Source organism: Hipposideros armiger, unplaced genomic scaffold (genome assembly GCF_001890085.2).
Source record: "Hipposideros armiger isolate ML-2016 unplaced genomic scaffold, ASM189008v1 scaffold_1175, whole genome shotgun sequence".
Lineage (NCBI taxonomy): Eukaryota > Metazoa > Chordata > Mammalia > Chiroptera > Hipposideridae > Hipposideros > Hipposideros armiger.
The window spans coordinates 180,399-193,725 of record NW_017732525.1 but is presented as its reverse complement, the minus strand read 5'-3'; the positions used below and the strand labels follow the sequence as shown (position 1 = coordinate 193,725).

The window sequence follows — 13,327 nt, the reverse complement described above, 5'->3', positions numbered from 1 at the left end:
CCCAGCAGGACAACCACTCCCCAGAAAAAGAAGTACCATGATGAATCAACTGTAAAACACACAACCATTTTAACTGATTGAAATGAGTAGCATTCATGCTGAATGGGAGGTCACCCTGGACACTTGAAATGGAAGAATATAAATGAGCAGGAAGCAAAGTCAGATTCCAGTTAGCATTTTAAAAAATTCATGGGGAAGAATGGATAAATAGGAGAATTCCCTGAAGTCAATGTTTGAGGTTTCTTTGCAAATCTGAGTGGATATAATTTTAGATCTAAGTGGAAACCAACATACTGAAGATAAGAAACAAATTAGTCGATTATAAAGCTCTAAAGATAAAAGCAATCCACTTGGATTTGTGTGGTACAATATCTGATTAGAAAAACTTTAAAACTTCTTTGTACTTTTAAAAAAATGATCTCAATTGCTTACTTGATAAGAATAAAATTTATCATAGTCAAAAGCTCATGCTCATCTAAATTAAGGCAACTGAAAGAAAATTTTAGTTTATTCTTTTACCGTGCTAAAATAACAGCGAGCTCCATACCCATGAAACCTCTAGAATTCAAAGTTACCACAGATGAAAACATACTGCAGATTCTGAATAGCATTCTTCATTGGCTTTTTTGTCATTTTTATAAATCTTTCTTTAATGAATAATGAACCAATAAAAGTTTTCATCTTGAATGGACCTTAAAAACCACACGAGAGCCAGTTCATTCAATTTAGAAATAAAGAAATTCAAATTTAGAGAGATTAAGTGGGCTTAAAATGAAATTCATCATCAAACAGCTAATTTGGAGTCTGAAACTAATATCGCAGCATACTTATGGAGCCTTAATCCCCTTCTTTTCTCTCTCCAGGATTCAGGCTATGTACTTATTGACCAAAGTTAAGACAGGAAAATAGGATAACCATGCTGAATATCACAAACACTGAAATATCAAACTTATAACACATGCAGTATCGACTGGCTCTATCACAAAGCTTGAGGTTAAGTCAACTCACTGCCACTTTAAAGATATTTAAAAGTAATAATGACAGCACTTTTCAGAAAAGGTTATAGCCCCCTAGCATTATCTAGGAAAACAACCACTTCTGGTTCCATCCAATATCAGTAATTCTACACGTAGCATGAGACATAACAGGACATAATTTTAAGCTCAATTGTTGAGAACAGTGAATGTACCTCCCAGCCTTCAATGTGAGATTGCCATTCCTCTAAAACTTCCAACTTCTCCATTTGCCTCTTGGCCTCGTTTATGTTGGAACACACAGCTTTCATGGCTTGGAGGGCTTCCATCACTGCTGCGTAGTCACTATGTTTCCTTGGAGTCCGCTTCAGCAACTCCTGTTTATACACAAAAAACAAATCGCCCTTTGATCTTCAGCTTTCTGGTACAGCAGGTTCAGACTGACCAGGAAATGAAAACGGCAAAGATCATGAGAGCCACTTTCAGAAGTGACATCACAAAGATTAAGATCAAAAACAAAAGGCTGAATCAATGAGTAAGCATTACCCTAATACATATTTTGCAGTCTCTTTAATTTTTCCCTCAAGACTATTTTGTTTTCAGAAACTAGATTAGATTTCTCTTTACAAATTGTCAAATATCTCACCTGCAGCATGTAATTTTTTTATAAGTTTTGCTTTGCTCCCACAGAAGTACATCTTTTCATGCTAATTTCATTTTCCTAGTTTTTAACAGAATAAGTACATCTTTAAATGAATATGTCCTATAATTTCAAAAATCATAAGATAGTTTAAAATTTCTTATCACCCAATAATTTTTAAGAAACTACAAAAACATGTCCTAAATGAAGCAAAACTTTTATATAATATGCTCTAGCAAAATAAATGATGTATAAATTTCACAACATTCCATCATTAAAGGGGCAATTCATGCTGTTTTCACCAATAACTCAGGTTGACTCTTTGCAATAAAGGGACTGATATATACCCCTCAATAGCTTTCATTTTGTTTTTGTTTTTTTGGGTGGTTTATTTATATTTTCTTTTGGCTTTTTATTTATTTATTTATTTTTCCATTCAGGATATCAGAACTAGAGTCATCTTTAATCTTTTAAATATATTAAAAGGTCTTGTTAGCTGTTTACAAGCACAAAACTAAACATCTTCACCCACTGTCTAGACGGTTGTGGCCACATTGCTTTTTAATTAGTCATTTGTTTCCTTACTACAGTTGCCATCATCATGTAACTAACACAATTACAGAAATCCTGAGGCCAAGCCTTGAGAAGAATTTCCTTAATTCTTAACATACAGTGGGAAAATATGCAGTTGTGATGCTCTCTCAAGGTCTGTTATTGTTGAAAATTCTGCCATAACTTTGAGCCTGCATTCAATATGTTCACACTCGGTCCTGCAGAGCGAGCCCCAAAATAACGCACATTACATCACTCCCAAGACAGGGTTTAAAACGTTAGGCTAGATCACACATCCATAAAAGAGATATGCAGGCTTCTCCAGGAGTTCTAAAGGGAAGAGATATTTGTGAATTATGTCAAGGGGTCAAGTCCATCTGCAGGCTTTGATTTGGGGCCCAATGGGTATCTGTGGGTAGAATCAAGACATGAATTTAGATAAGGTGAGACAGTGAGAGAGACGGCTAGTAATAGTCTTCTCTCTCTCGGTTACATGCTACAAACCCTGTACTGATTGGCCAACCCAATAATTTCAAGTTCCACAAATATGACCAACATATTTTTTCTTTAACACACAGCCTAACCCCCTACTGTTTCTCTCTCAGTATATACAACCAACCCAAATCAAAGAGAATACCAGAACAATTTTTCTGCTAATGGTACAACAAAGAAAAATATTAACACCAACATATTTATTACACCAGTAACTAGTTTTTTCATGTTATCTTTGCGAAGATAACCTTCCAAGAAAGGGGAAAGATGTCATCTCTCCACTGCTTGAAAGTGCTCTAAATTGACCTCTCTCTTCCTAACCAGGGACGTGTCCTTTGAGCCTATCTTTTGAGGGGTCAGCTGGAACATCTGAGGTCATCCTTATCCAGAAACGAGTGATTTGGAACACCCAGTTGGCATGATGGATGTGCTTCTCTTAAAATCACCATCCCTTCTGGCTGTTAAAACAAACAAACCCCTGGGACTCCATTAGCTGCCGTGATGAGTGCACATGCACATCTGAGTCACCACGTCGGGTCTGAAGGGACTCTCAGGAAGACAGGAGTCACATTTGCACCAGCCCTCCCCGCCCTCTGAAGGCCGTGCCAAAGCTTTGCATGACTGGAGAGCCCTGTGTTAGCTTCTATCTCTGGCTTAACCACGCAACTTCAACTTGTTTTTCAATAAGGAGAGATTCTTTTCAAAGAAATGTTACACAGAAATCCAGTTTATGCCACTGACAAAAACTGTAGTGAAAAGTGTATTTTCAATTCAAATCCATGACATTTATGTCTCAAAAAGTAAATCAATAGAAACACCAGTTAATACGTCCATGGCATTTCTGAGTTATTTTTTTAAGTTAGATACCAAGTAGTAATTAATATATTAAAATAAATCAGCATTGAATATATATGAAAAATAAAAGCTAACATTTATGGAGTACATATTATGTTAAGTGATTTATATAAAATCACTCAATTAATTATGTAATAATTTATATATGCATATATATGTATACACACAGATATACATACACATACGTATACAAATTCTTGTATGTATATGCTATCATTTCAACAACAACATCATCATCACCATCCTTTCTGATTCACAAATGAAAACCCAAGGCATTAAGAGATTAGATTATGTGCTCAGTCACATAGCTGTAAACAAACTTTGAACTCAGAGCTCATGTGCTCAACTGCCACCCAAACCACCTTTCCCGATGTAATAGTTTCAAAAAACCTCACTTCTGGAATTGCTATTCTAATCTCTTCATAGACTCTTGTAGCACAAGTAGTAATTAGCACTTCACAATATGTTTTTCATAATAAAAATTTTGGTCATGGTAATGAGACAATGCACCTACAACCACTACTGAAGCATTTCCTATCTTCCCGAGGCTGTGCTTTCTTAGCCCTGTCATTCCACATTCTATCATTGATTATCCCATGTGAACCACACTATTCCTTGTAATGACTTAAAAACCAGGCTCTGAAATTATGTACTTTGACCTTAACTTCATTAACATCAAGAAGTCACCAACTTTAGGGGAAATCTACACCAACAGAGAATTGTTAAGAGAACCTTGTAGATAAAGGGCCATAGAAACTGGCCATAATGGACTTAATAGGATCTACCTAGGAAATAATGCATTTACTCTCAACGAAACTCAAACACATATGTTTCCTACAAAGAGACCTAAAAGTCTCATTTCCCAAAAGATTTATTTCCTAGTCCCTATATAATTAGTGTCAAAATAGCTATTTCTCCCAATAACCACAATCTGACCTTTCTATAGAATGTCAGGCTATTTTAAAGAAGTTTTTTAAAAAGATCATGAGCAAAATATGCAGGTACGAGGAAAATGCTACCATGAAGTCAACACATAAAATACCTTCAAAAGGAGAGGGTACTTGCATATTCTTTGTATCGGTGTCACTAAATATCCTTCCAGAGGGACATCTGTGTTCTTCCGTCCTCCGAGTAGCATGCAGTTCTGGGGTGGAAATAAACATAATTAAGTACATTTTTAAACTGGAAGTTGTAAATCTTTTGTCTACCATAAAACTTTCTGCTGAAAAGTTGTGGAAGCAAGTCTCTATATAGCTTCTTTCTCTGAGAAAAATCACATCCAGTCACAAATAACATTTACAGGAAAGAGAAATACTTTTGCCTTTCATATTAGTTCCAGAAACCAAAATATGTTTTAAATCTATACCTGGGAAATTAATTCATATATATTCTCCTGAGTATGAAGTCTGAGGAAAAAGACAGAAATAGAGATATAGATGGAGGAATGAATGGATGGGTGGGCAGGTGGAGAGGTGGATGGTTGGATGAATAATAGATGATTGATAGATAGATAGATAGATAGATAGATAGATAGATAGATAGATAGATAGACCAATCCTGCTTATAAAGGGAAGCTGTGTTGTTTTGTAGAAGAAAAGGCCTAACAATCCATGCTCTACCACTGACTAGTAACGCATCTTGGACTGATTTAAGAATCCTAGTTTTCCTCCCTGTAAACCTGGCATATTTAACTAAGAGATCTCTAAGTCACTTTTACCTATAATACCTCACCAATGATACTGGCCAGCCAGTCTCAGAGAAGGAGGTCAGATACCTCCACGGAAGCAAGATAAACGGAGGAGTCTCAAAATCACCAATCTGAGTGAGATGAAATAGAAGCTTCCATTTTCCAGAAAGTGATGGTCAAGAGAAAAATCAACTCTGATAAATAAAGCCTTAATCCTCTTAGCATCCAGTCTTTGTTTTGTAGTTTAAGCAGCAATTAAAAAATAAAATTGAAATTGGTGCCAAAACCTGTTCCCGCAGTGCCTATCAGAGTGACTGGCATAGAGCAAGCAGTTAATAAATATTTAATGAAAGGATAACAGGGACCCTCAAATATCATAGTAATAATTTAGCAACTTTTCTACCACTATTTTAAAAATACTGTCCTGTATGCATTCAGAGGACAGACCAAGTGCTGAGCAGGAAAGGATGCAAAAGGAAGAGTGACAGTCACAGAACAACCCCCCACGAAGCAACTCAGCTGCAGCTCCAATTTGTGTATACAAGTCGTCAAAACCAATACCTTGACTTTCAATTCACCCAGACACCTTAGAAGACAGAGCAGCAGATATGTGTTGTGATTCAGCACGCCCTTAAGGGGGTCCATCCCCGCTTGCAATCAGGTTATCAAAAGAGTCCTCTCAACTCGGTATATATTGTCGCAAGGAATCTTACAAAACACAACTATTTACATCTCATTGTAGTTCCAGTGATGTTTCAACGTCCCCATATGAGGTAGCACCCCTTATAAATGTGGCCACCCCCTTTCCCTACCTCTGAGCTGAAGCGCCCTAAGGAACTCATGCCTCACTTTTATTTCCTAGTCTATTAGTACCATACAGATGATGAACTCTCTTCATGAAAGCAGAGGCTGGTTGCCACTTTAGACTGCCTTATGAGAGCCAGCTCTCTCCTTACATAAAGAATGTTGCCTTAAATGGGCTCCTAGAATGTTCACTGATCATCAGAACTTACTGAGGTGGCAGCATATCCACGTACCCCAAATAATAATGTCATCATCCCAAATCTGTAAACTCCTGTATGTTTCTCAAAGGGTGTTATTATCCCCATTTTATGGATAACAAAAATGACATCACAGAGATAATGAGTTCCCTAAAGTCTTGCAGGTAATTAGCGGGCCCTTAGTGCCAGGGAGAGAACTATAAAACCCAGGTCCTCCTGTCAGACTATGCTGTAAGATCATCTAAAAACAAAGAGTCTTAGCTTCTGACTTTTTTGAGCGTGCCTTCACACAATTCAGTTGACAAAGATGAACATGGTGTCAACTCTGCTGAGAACAGAATGCATTCAATAAGACAGCAGAATTCTACCACTTTCTAAAGAGCCCCAAAATGTCAGTGGCATAGGCGCTTCTTCGGGTCATGGCAGAGAGAAGAGATCAGGAAACCATCTTCACAAAAAAACAAGATAATACTGGGCAAAATTGTCAGAAACAACCATTTCAGGGTTCTGGAAATCAACTAAAGTCGAACAATAAACTGAGACGTGTTGATTCATGAAAAACTGCTGAAGTTCTGGTAAGAACCGTGGGCGTCTGTGGCATTCTTGCCTGCACTTCTCCCACTTCCCCACTGCCCCCAGCCTGCCCCAACTCACCCCCACGTGGTAACACTATCACAGTAGCATGGGTCCTGAATACCTGCTGCCAGAGGGGGCTGCAGAAGACAAAAATCCAACCAGGGGAGCTGTCAATGAAATTAGTACACTCCTTAAGAAAAAATGGGAAGTTTCCACAATTCTGCTTGCCTGAGACTGCAGCCTTGCTGGGGGCAAGTGTCTGACTGCACATGCAGAGAACTGAGGGGGCCCCTTGGGAAGAAAGGTCCACGTCGGACTTGAAAATTGCCTGTCCTTTGAATGCCCCCCACACGCACACTCACACAACAGATCCATAGATAAGACTGACATTGATCTTTGATCACCTCTGATCACTGGTCACTGAGATAAACAGTCACAGGAGTGACCCCTAAAAAGAAAGGCTAGGGCCGGCTGAGTGGCGCATTGGTTAAGAGCTGGCCTGGGATGCCAGAGGGCCCTGGTTAGGATCCCACATATGAGGGCCAGTGACACTGCCCTTCACAGCTAAGATGCAGAACAAACAGCTCCACCTGGAGCTGGGCTGCCCTGAGTCGCTGGTAACGGCGTAGGCTGCAGCCCCTGCAGCAGTGAGGTGCCATGGGCTACCGCGTGTAGCCAGCAGCCAGCGTGAGCAGCCGACCAGAGGCTGGCTGCTGATCTGCCTTGCCCGGGAAGAGCGCAATGATGGTGCCAACTTGGGCCAGTGAAGCCACCTCTTCCACAACTAGACTGAAGAACAAAAGGACAGCAACTCGTCTGTTCCCCTTCCTCCAATTCCCCAGCACTGTTCCCATCCCCCAATTCCCCAATTTAAAAAAAAAAAAGGCTAAATTATAAGACAAAATACTAAGCAGAGACAGCAGCAGCTGCACATACACGAGATATAGGTTCTCAAGTTAAACTTAAGAAAGTTATTGAAAATAAAACAAATAAAAAACAATATCCAACCTCAGAGAAATAGACTTGATAGGTTAAGATGCATATTGTAGTCCCTGGAGCAATTACACCCCTCCCCCCCAAAAAAAGAAAAAAGATACCCTAAAAAAAAATCAACAGAGGAAGAGAAACAGTATACTACAAATGTTTAACACAAAGGTAGGCAGTAAAAGGGGAGCAGAGGAACGAAAAAAACAACAAAAAAAAGAGACACATAGAAACAAGTAATAAAAAGGAACATGTAAATACAACCATATCTATATTACATTAAAGGTAAATGAACTAGACATTCTAATCAACAGGCAGAGAATATCAGACTAGGTAAAATGCTAGATCCAACTATGTGCTGTCCACCAGAGGCGTGTTTTAGATTCAAAGACATAAATAGTTCGTAAGTAAAATAATTTAAAAAGATACAACATACAAACACAGTAAGAGAACTGTCATGGCTATAACAATATGAGCAAAAATAGACTTTAAGAAAAGAAATATTTCTGGGAGCAAATTGGTACATTTTACAATAAATGGAAATATAAATACAACAACTTTAAATGCATACATATCTAACAACAGAGCTCTGAAACGTATAAAACAAAAACTGACCTACTTGAAGGTAGAACAGAGACTTTAACAATTACACCTTTAAATTTCAATCCCACCCTCAGTAACTGACAGAACACCCAAAGGGAATAATATAGAAAACACGAACAGCACTATTAACAAAAATGACCTAACATTTCTAGAACACTACACCCCATAGCAGCAGAATGTACTTAGTTTTTAAGCACACATGGAACATATAGAAAAAATAATAACTTATAGGACAAACCATAGGCTAAGCCATAAAAAAGTCTCAATGAATTTAAAAGGATTTAAATGACTTAAGTATGTTCTCGGACCAGAATGGATTCAAATAAGAAATCAACAATAGGAAAAAATTTGAAGAATTCCAATATTGGGAAATAAAATTTTAAAAATGTTCAAACTATGCTAAATCTAAGATTTTCACCTTATTTGCAAACTAAAAAATTAACCTGCCCCAGACTTATGATACAGGAACAACACATGAAACTCCTAGGACAGAGATATAGTACAGGTTTTTTGGGGTTTTTTCCTCACAGCAATAGCCGTAGTCAGAGTATCATGATTTGGGGGCCTTTTTCCTAAGCCCCAACTCCCACATTACAACAGAAAGAGAGTCAGGTGACACATGCAAATGTACAACAGGAGAGGAGCCCTGAGGTTAGGACACATGAATCTTTCATCATGGCAGCAGGCATGTCTGCCCACTGTTGAGGAAGAATTATCTCTATCTTCTGGGGCTGTTCATGATACAAACATAATTCAAAAGATAGGCCAGGATGAAGGCAGTCAGTTCCTCTGCTCAGAAAAAGTGCACCAACCCAAGAGGCCCTTGGAGAATGCCCTCCCAAGACAAACTTATAAATAAACAATGGATCAAATGAATCACAAAGGAAACTAGACATTTTTTTAAAAACAATGAAAATGAAAACACATGTCAAAATTTATGGAATGCAACTAAAGTTGTATATAGGGTGAAATTCATTGCTTTAAATGCCTATATTACAATAGAAAAGGAAAACAGGTCATAATAAAAACTCTCAACAAACTGTGAATATAATGGAACTTTCTCAACCTGATAAAGGACATCTACCAAAAAAACTACAGCTAACATTATACTTGATGAAAAACAGAATGATTTCCACTGAATATCAGAAACAAGGCAGGAACATCTGTTCTTACCACTTCTATTCAATATTGGACTGGTTCTAGCCAGTGCAAAAGAAAAAAAAAAAATCAACCACACTGAAGAGGAAAAACTATCTTTACTCTCAGATGACATCATCCTATATGTAAAATATCCTAAAGATTCTACACATATACACACACAAACTTCTAGAACTAATACATAAATTTAAATCACAGGATACAAGATATTGTATACAATATTCAAGACACAAGAATATACAAAAGTCAATTAAATTTCTATATATTAGCAATAAACGATCCAAAATTTAAGAGAATTCCAATCACAATAGCATCAGAAAGAGTAAAATCCTTAGGAATAAACTGAATGAAATAAATATGAGCTGAATACTAATGTCTTAAATATGACAACAAAAGCATGTTCATAATGGGAAAAAAATAATTAATTGGACTTCAACAAAATTTACATTTAACACTTTTTGATTTTCAAAAGAGAATATTTTAAAATAAACTGAAAAACCACGCTGGGGGGAGATAATTTGCAAATTGTATGTCTGATGAAGGAGCTGTATCCAAAATAAAGTTATACCCAAAAGAAGATAAACATTGCAATTTAAATATGCACAAAATTTTGAATAAGCATTTCACCAAAGAGGATATATGAATGGCTAATAAGCACATCAAAGCATGTTTAATGTCATTGGTTATTAGAAAATAGTAAATAACAATTCCCTTGAGATACAACTACACATCCACGTGCATGGCTATAATTGGAACTGATAATACTATGTGTTCACAATGACATAGAGAAACTGCAGTCCTCACACATTGCTGGTGGATATGACACAGACACTCTGGCAACTTCTTAATAAATTAAATATAAACTTACGACGACCCAGCAATTCTACTCTAAGCATCTATCCAAGAGAATTGAAAACATATGTCCACATGAAGTCTCATACATGAATGTTCATACCAGCATTTTTTATAATCGCCCAAACAGGGCATTTCCTGACTTTTCTGTACTAACAAATGTCTCTCTCTGAAATGACCTTTCATATGTAGTATCTTCATGGTCCATCGCTATCATAGCCACTTGTTGACTCAATATTCGTAAACTGGCAAATGGGTAAACAAAGTACAGTATGTCCATTCAATGGACTATTATTCAGCACTAACATGAGCGCGATATGGATACATACTACAAGTATAAAACTCAGAAGCATTTTACTCAGTAAAAGAAGCCAGGCATAAAGGTTACATTGAATAGTCCCATTTATACGAACCCTCCAGAAAAGGCAAAACTATAGATACAGAAAGCAAATCAACGGATTACCTGGAGCTAATGGTGGGAGTGAAGATGGGCTAGAAACAAGCATGAGGGACTTTTGGGGCGGGGGGATGGGGTGGAAAGGACCTAAAACTGGGTCATGGGGATGGTTGCTTCTCCCCACAGTCTGCCAAATACCAGTGAATTCCACACGTACAGTGTGTTCCTCACTGCCAATTAAATTGTCCAAGTAACTGCCAAAATATGCATCTATTTGTGTGATCCTAAAGAAATTAAATACACATTCTTGCTCTTTTTATGAGAACTGAATAAGGAAAGCATGTAAGAGAAAGAACAATCTTTAAATTTCTTTTCTACCTTCCCCATGATTTGTTTCCTTCCTGTTACTGCCCTACTTATAGCTTTTTTAGCAGAAGTAAATGAAGCCCTAGGGAGTAAGGGATATAAAAGCAACGATGCACTCTGGCATAAGTATCCTCCCTCAGTAGGAAGCTCTGGGTTTCGCAAACAATTCATAATTGACCAGGACACATTATCATTGTGTCCCCATACACAAGCTTCTCCCAGTTCTCATTGCCTACATTTATCTAAGGATTCTAGCTTCCTAGCCTGAGTGCATTAAAAGATTTGTCCCACAAGCAGTTTCTATATCACGCTGATGCTATTCCTTGGCTCTTACTGGGCTTATCAACCCATCACAGTGTGTTAACACATAAATACATACTTACCAAAAGAAATGTCCGGATTGTTCTAATTTTGTTCAGTTCAAGCAGCAGTTTTTGTGCCTTCTCGTGGTTACTACAATATTCGTCATAGATACGAAACTTGTCCTTCTGTGAATTCAAGTAAGAATGAATTAGAGTCATTTTATTAACTATTTTTAAATATTAACTTATATCTTTTCTGAATTTTATTGTGTTTACTATGTTTCAAGAGCTATACTGTGTATATGTGTCAATACATTTTATTTGTTTATTTTCCCTGATCCATGACGAATAGTCTAGGAAAAGAGGTAGACATATTATTTACAGTCCAATAGGATACAGGCATAGGTAAATGAACCAAGTGGTAGCAACTTACAGAGACGATAGTCCCTAGCTTGCTAAGAGGATTCAAACACAGCTTTAAAAAGGAAGTAAGTAACATGTGAGCAAGGTCCAGAGAGATGAATCCATGATTCCAGTCAGGGAAACGGAAGAAAGTATTTTAGGTAGAGGGAAGAGAGAAACACAGTACCCTCAGTTCATAGGCACCTATCTGGGCCGTTGTGTTTGAAAGGGACACTGAGAAACTGGATAAAAATCAGCAACAAGAGATTAAGATAACGACACTACCTATGAGAGGTCATTTCAGAAAGAGTTACTTGTTAGTATATAAAAGCAAGGAAACGGTAGCTACATTTAAACAGCTATCATAGGGTAAAGGATTTGAAACTAGGACCACTAGATGGAAATGGTTAGGGAGTGATGGACAGTGATGTGCAGGTTGGAGATTAAAAGGAAGATTTTTTTACACTTACAGCTGTCATTAGAAGTGATCAAGTAAAACCAAAATAAACCTTCATAAATGCTATCAAGGGGATACTTTCAAAAAAAGAAGGAATTTCACCATCATGATCTCTAGGCTTCCTTCCATCTGTAAAATTTTCTCTAAGTGGCTATGATCAATAGCTATCGAAGCATCACCAATAACAGAAGAAGACACGGAAAATGTGTTGATCAAATATTAGAACAGAAGGTCTCCTGAAACTTTAAAGACATGTCGTTAGAAAGAAACACGGAGTGCTGTCTTACATAGCCAGCAGGGCATGCATTCAATTACTTATTCCAGGAGATGGTATGAACCAGAATGAAACAAGCTTCAGAAATAGTTTAGCGAAATTCATGGATGACAGATTGATAGTGTGTTACTGAGGAAAAGCACATCAGGGTGGAAGATTCCCATGTGAAGCCCTGAATTGAGATAGTAACTACTCCAGCTGGCAGGAGGTTTGAATTCCCTCATGAAAGGGAACAGTCTGTGTTAAGTGGACACAAAGTCGCCTGACTTCCGGTCATACCCAGCTTCATCTTCCTACACCCGAGGAGCCTCTCCCTTTAACATATACTATCTTTATGAACTATTTTCTGGTTATAAAAATAACATACAGGGCCATCCGAGTGGCTCAGTTGGTTAAGAGTTAGCTTAAGAGGGAGAGCTCTGAGCAACAGGGCCACCGGTTCGATTCCCACATGGGCCAGTGAGCTGCCACTGAGCTGCCAACAGGTGGCAGGATGTCTCAGCTGGTGAGAGCACATGCTCCTAACAACAAGACTGCCTGTTCCATGGGCCGGCCAAGTGGCGCGTTGGTTAAGAGCTGGCTTGGGACGCCAGAGGGCCCAGGTTCAGATCCCACATATGAGGGCCAGTGACACTGCCCTCTACAGCTAAGATGCTGGACAATAGCTCGACCTGGAGCTGGGCTGCCAAGAGTCGCCGGCGATGGTGTAGGCTGCAGCCCCTGCTGCAGTGGGTTGCCATGGGCTACTGTGTGTA

The 13,327-nt window shown here is 38.1% G+C and overlaps 1 protein-coding gene across 1 annotated transcript in view; it reads right to left on the bottom strand.

Annotated features, from left to right (window-relative positions):
• The window catches only part of PREX2 (phosphatidylinositol-3,4,5-trisphosphate dependent Rac exchange factor 2), a 217,806-nt gene that overhangs the window by 182,510 nt on the left and 21,969 nt on the right, over positions 1–13,327 (bottom strand). Inside the window, exons 4-6 of the mRNA XM_019632790.1 lie at positions 11,521–11,625; positions 4,556–4,657; positions 1,190–1,351 (exon numbers count right to left, since the gene is read on the bottom strand). Coding sequence (XP_019488335.1) covers positions 1,190–1,351; positions 4,556–4,657; positions 11,521–11,625 — 369 coding nt within the window. The remainder of the gene's footprint in view (positions 1–1,189; positions 1,352–4,555; positions 4,658–11,520; positions 11,626–13,327) is intronic.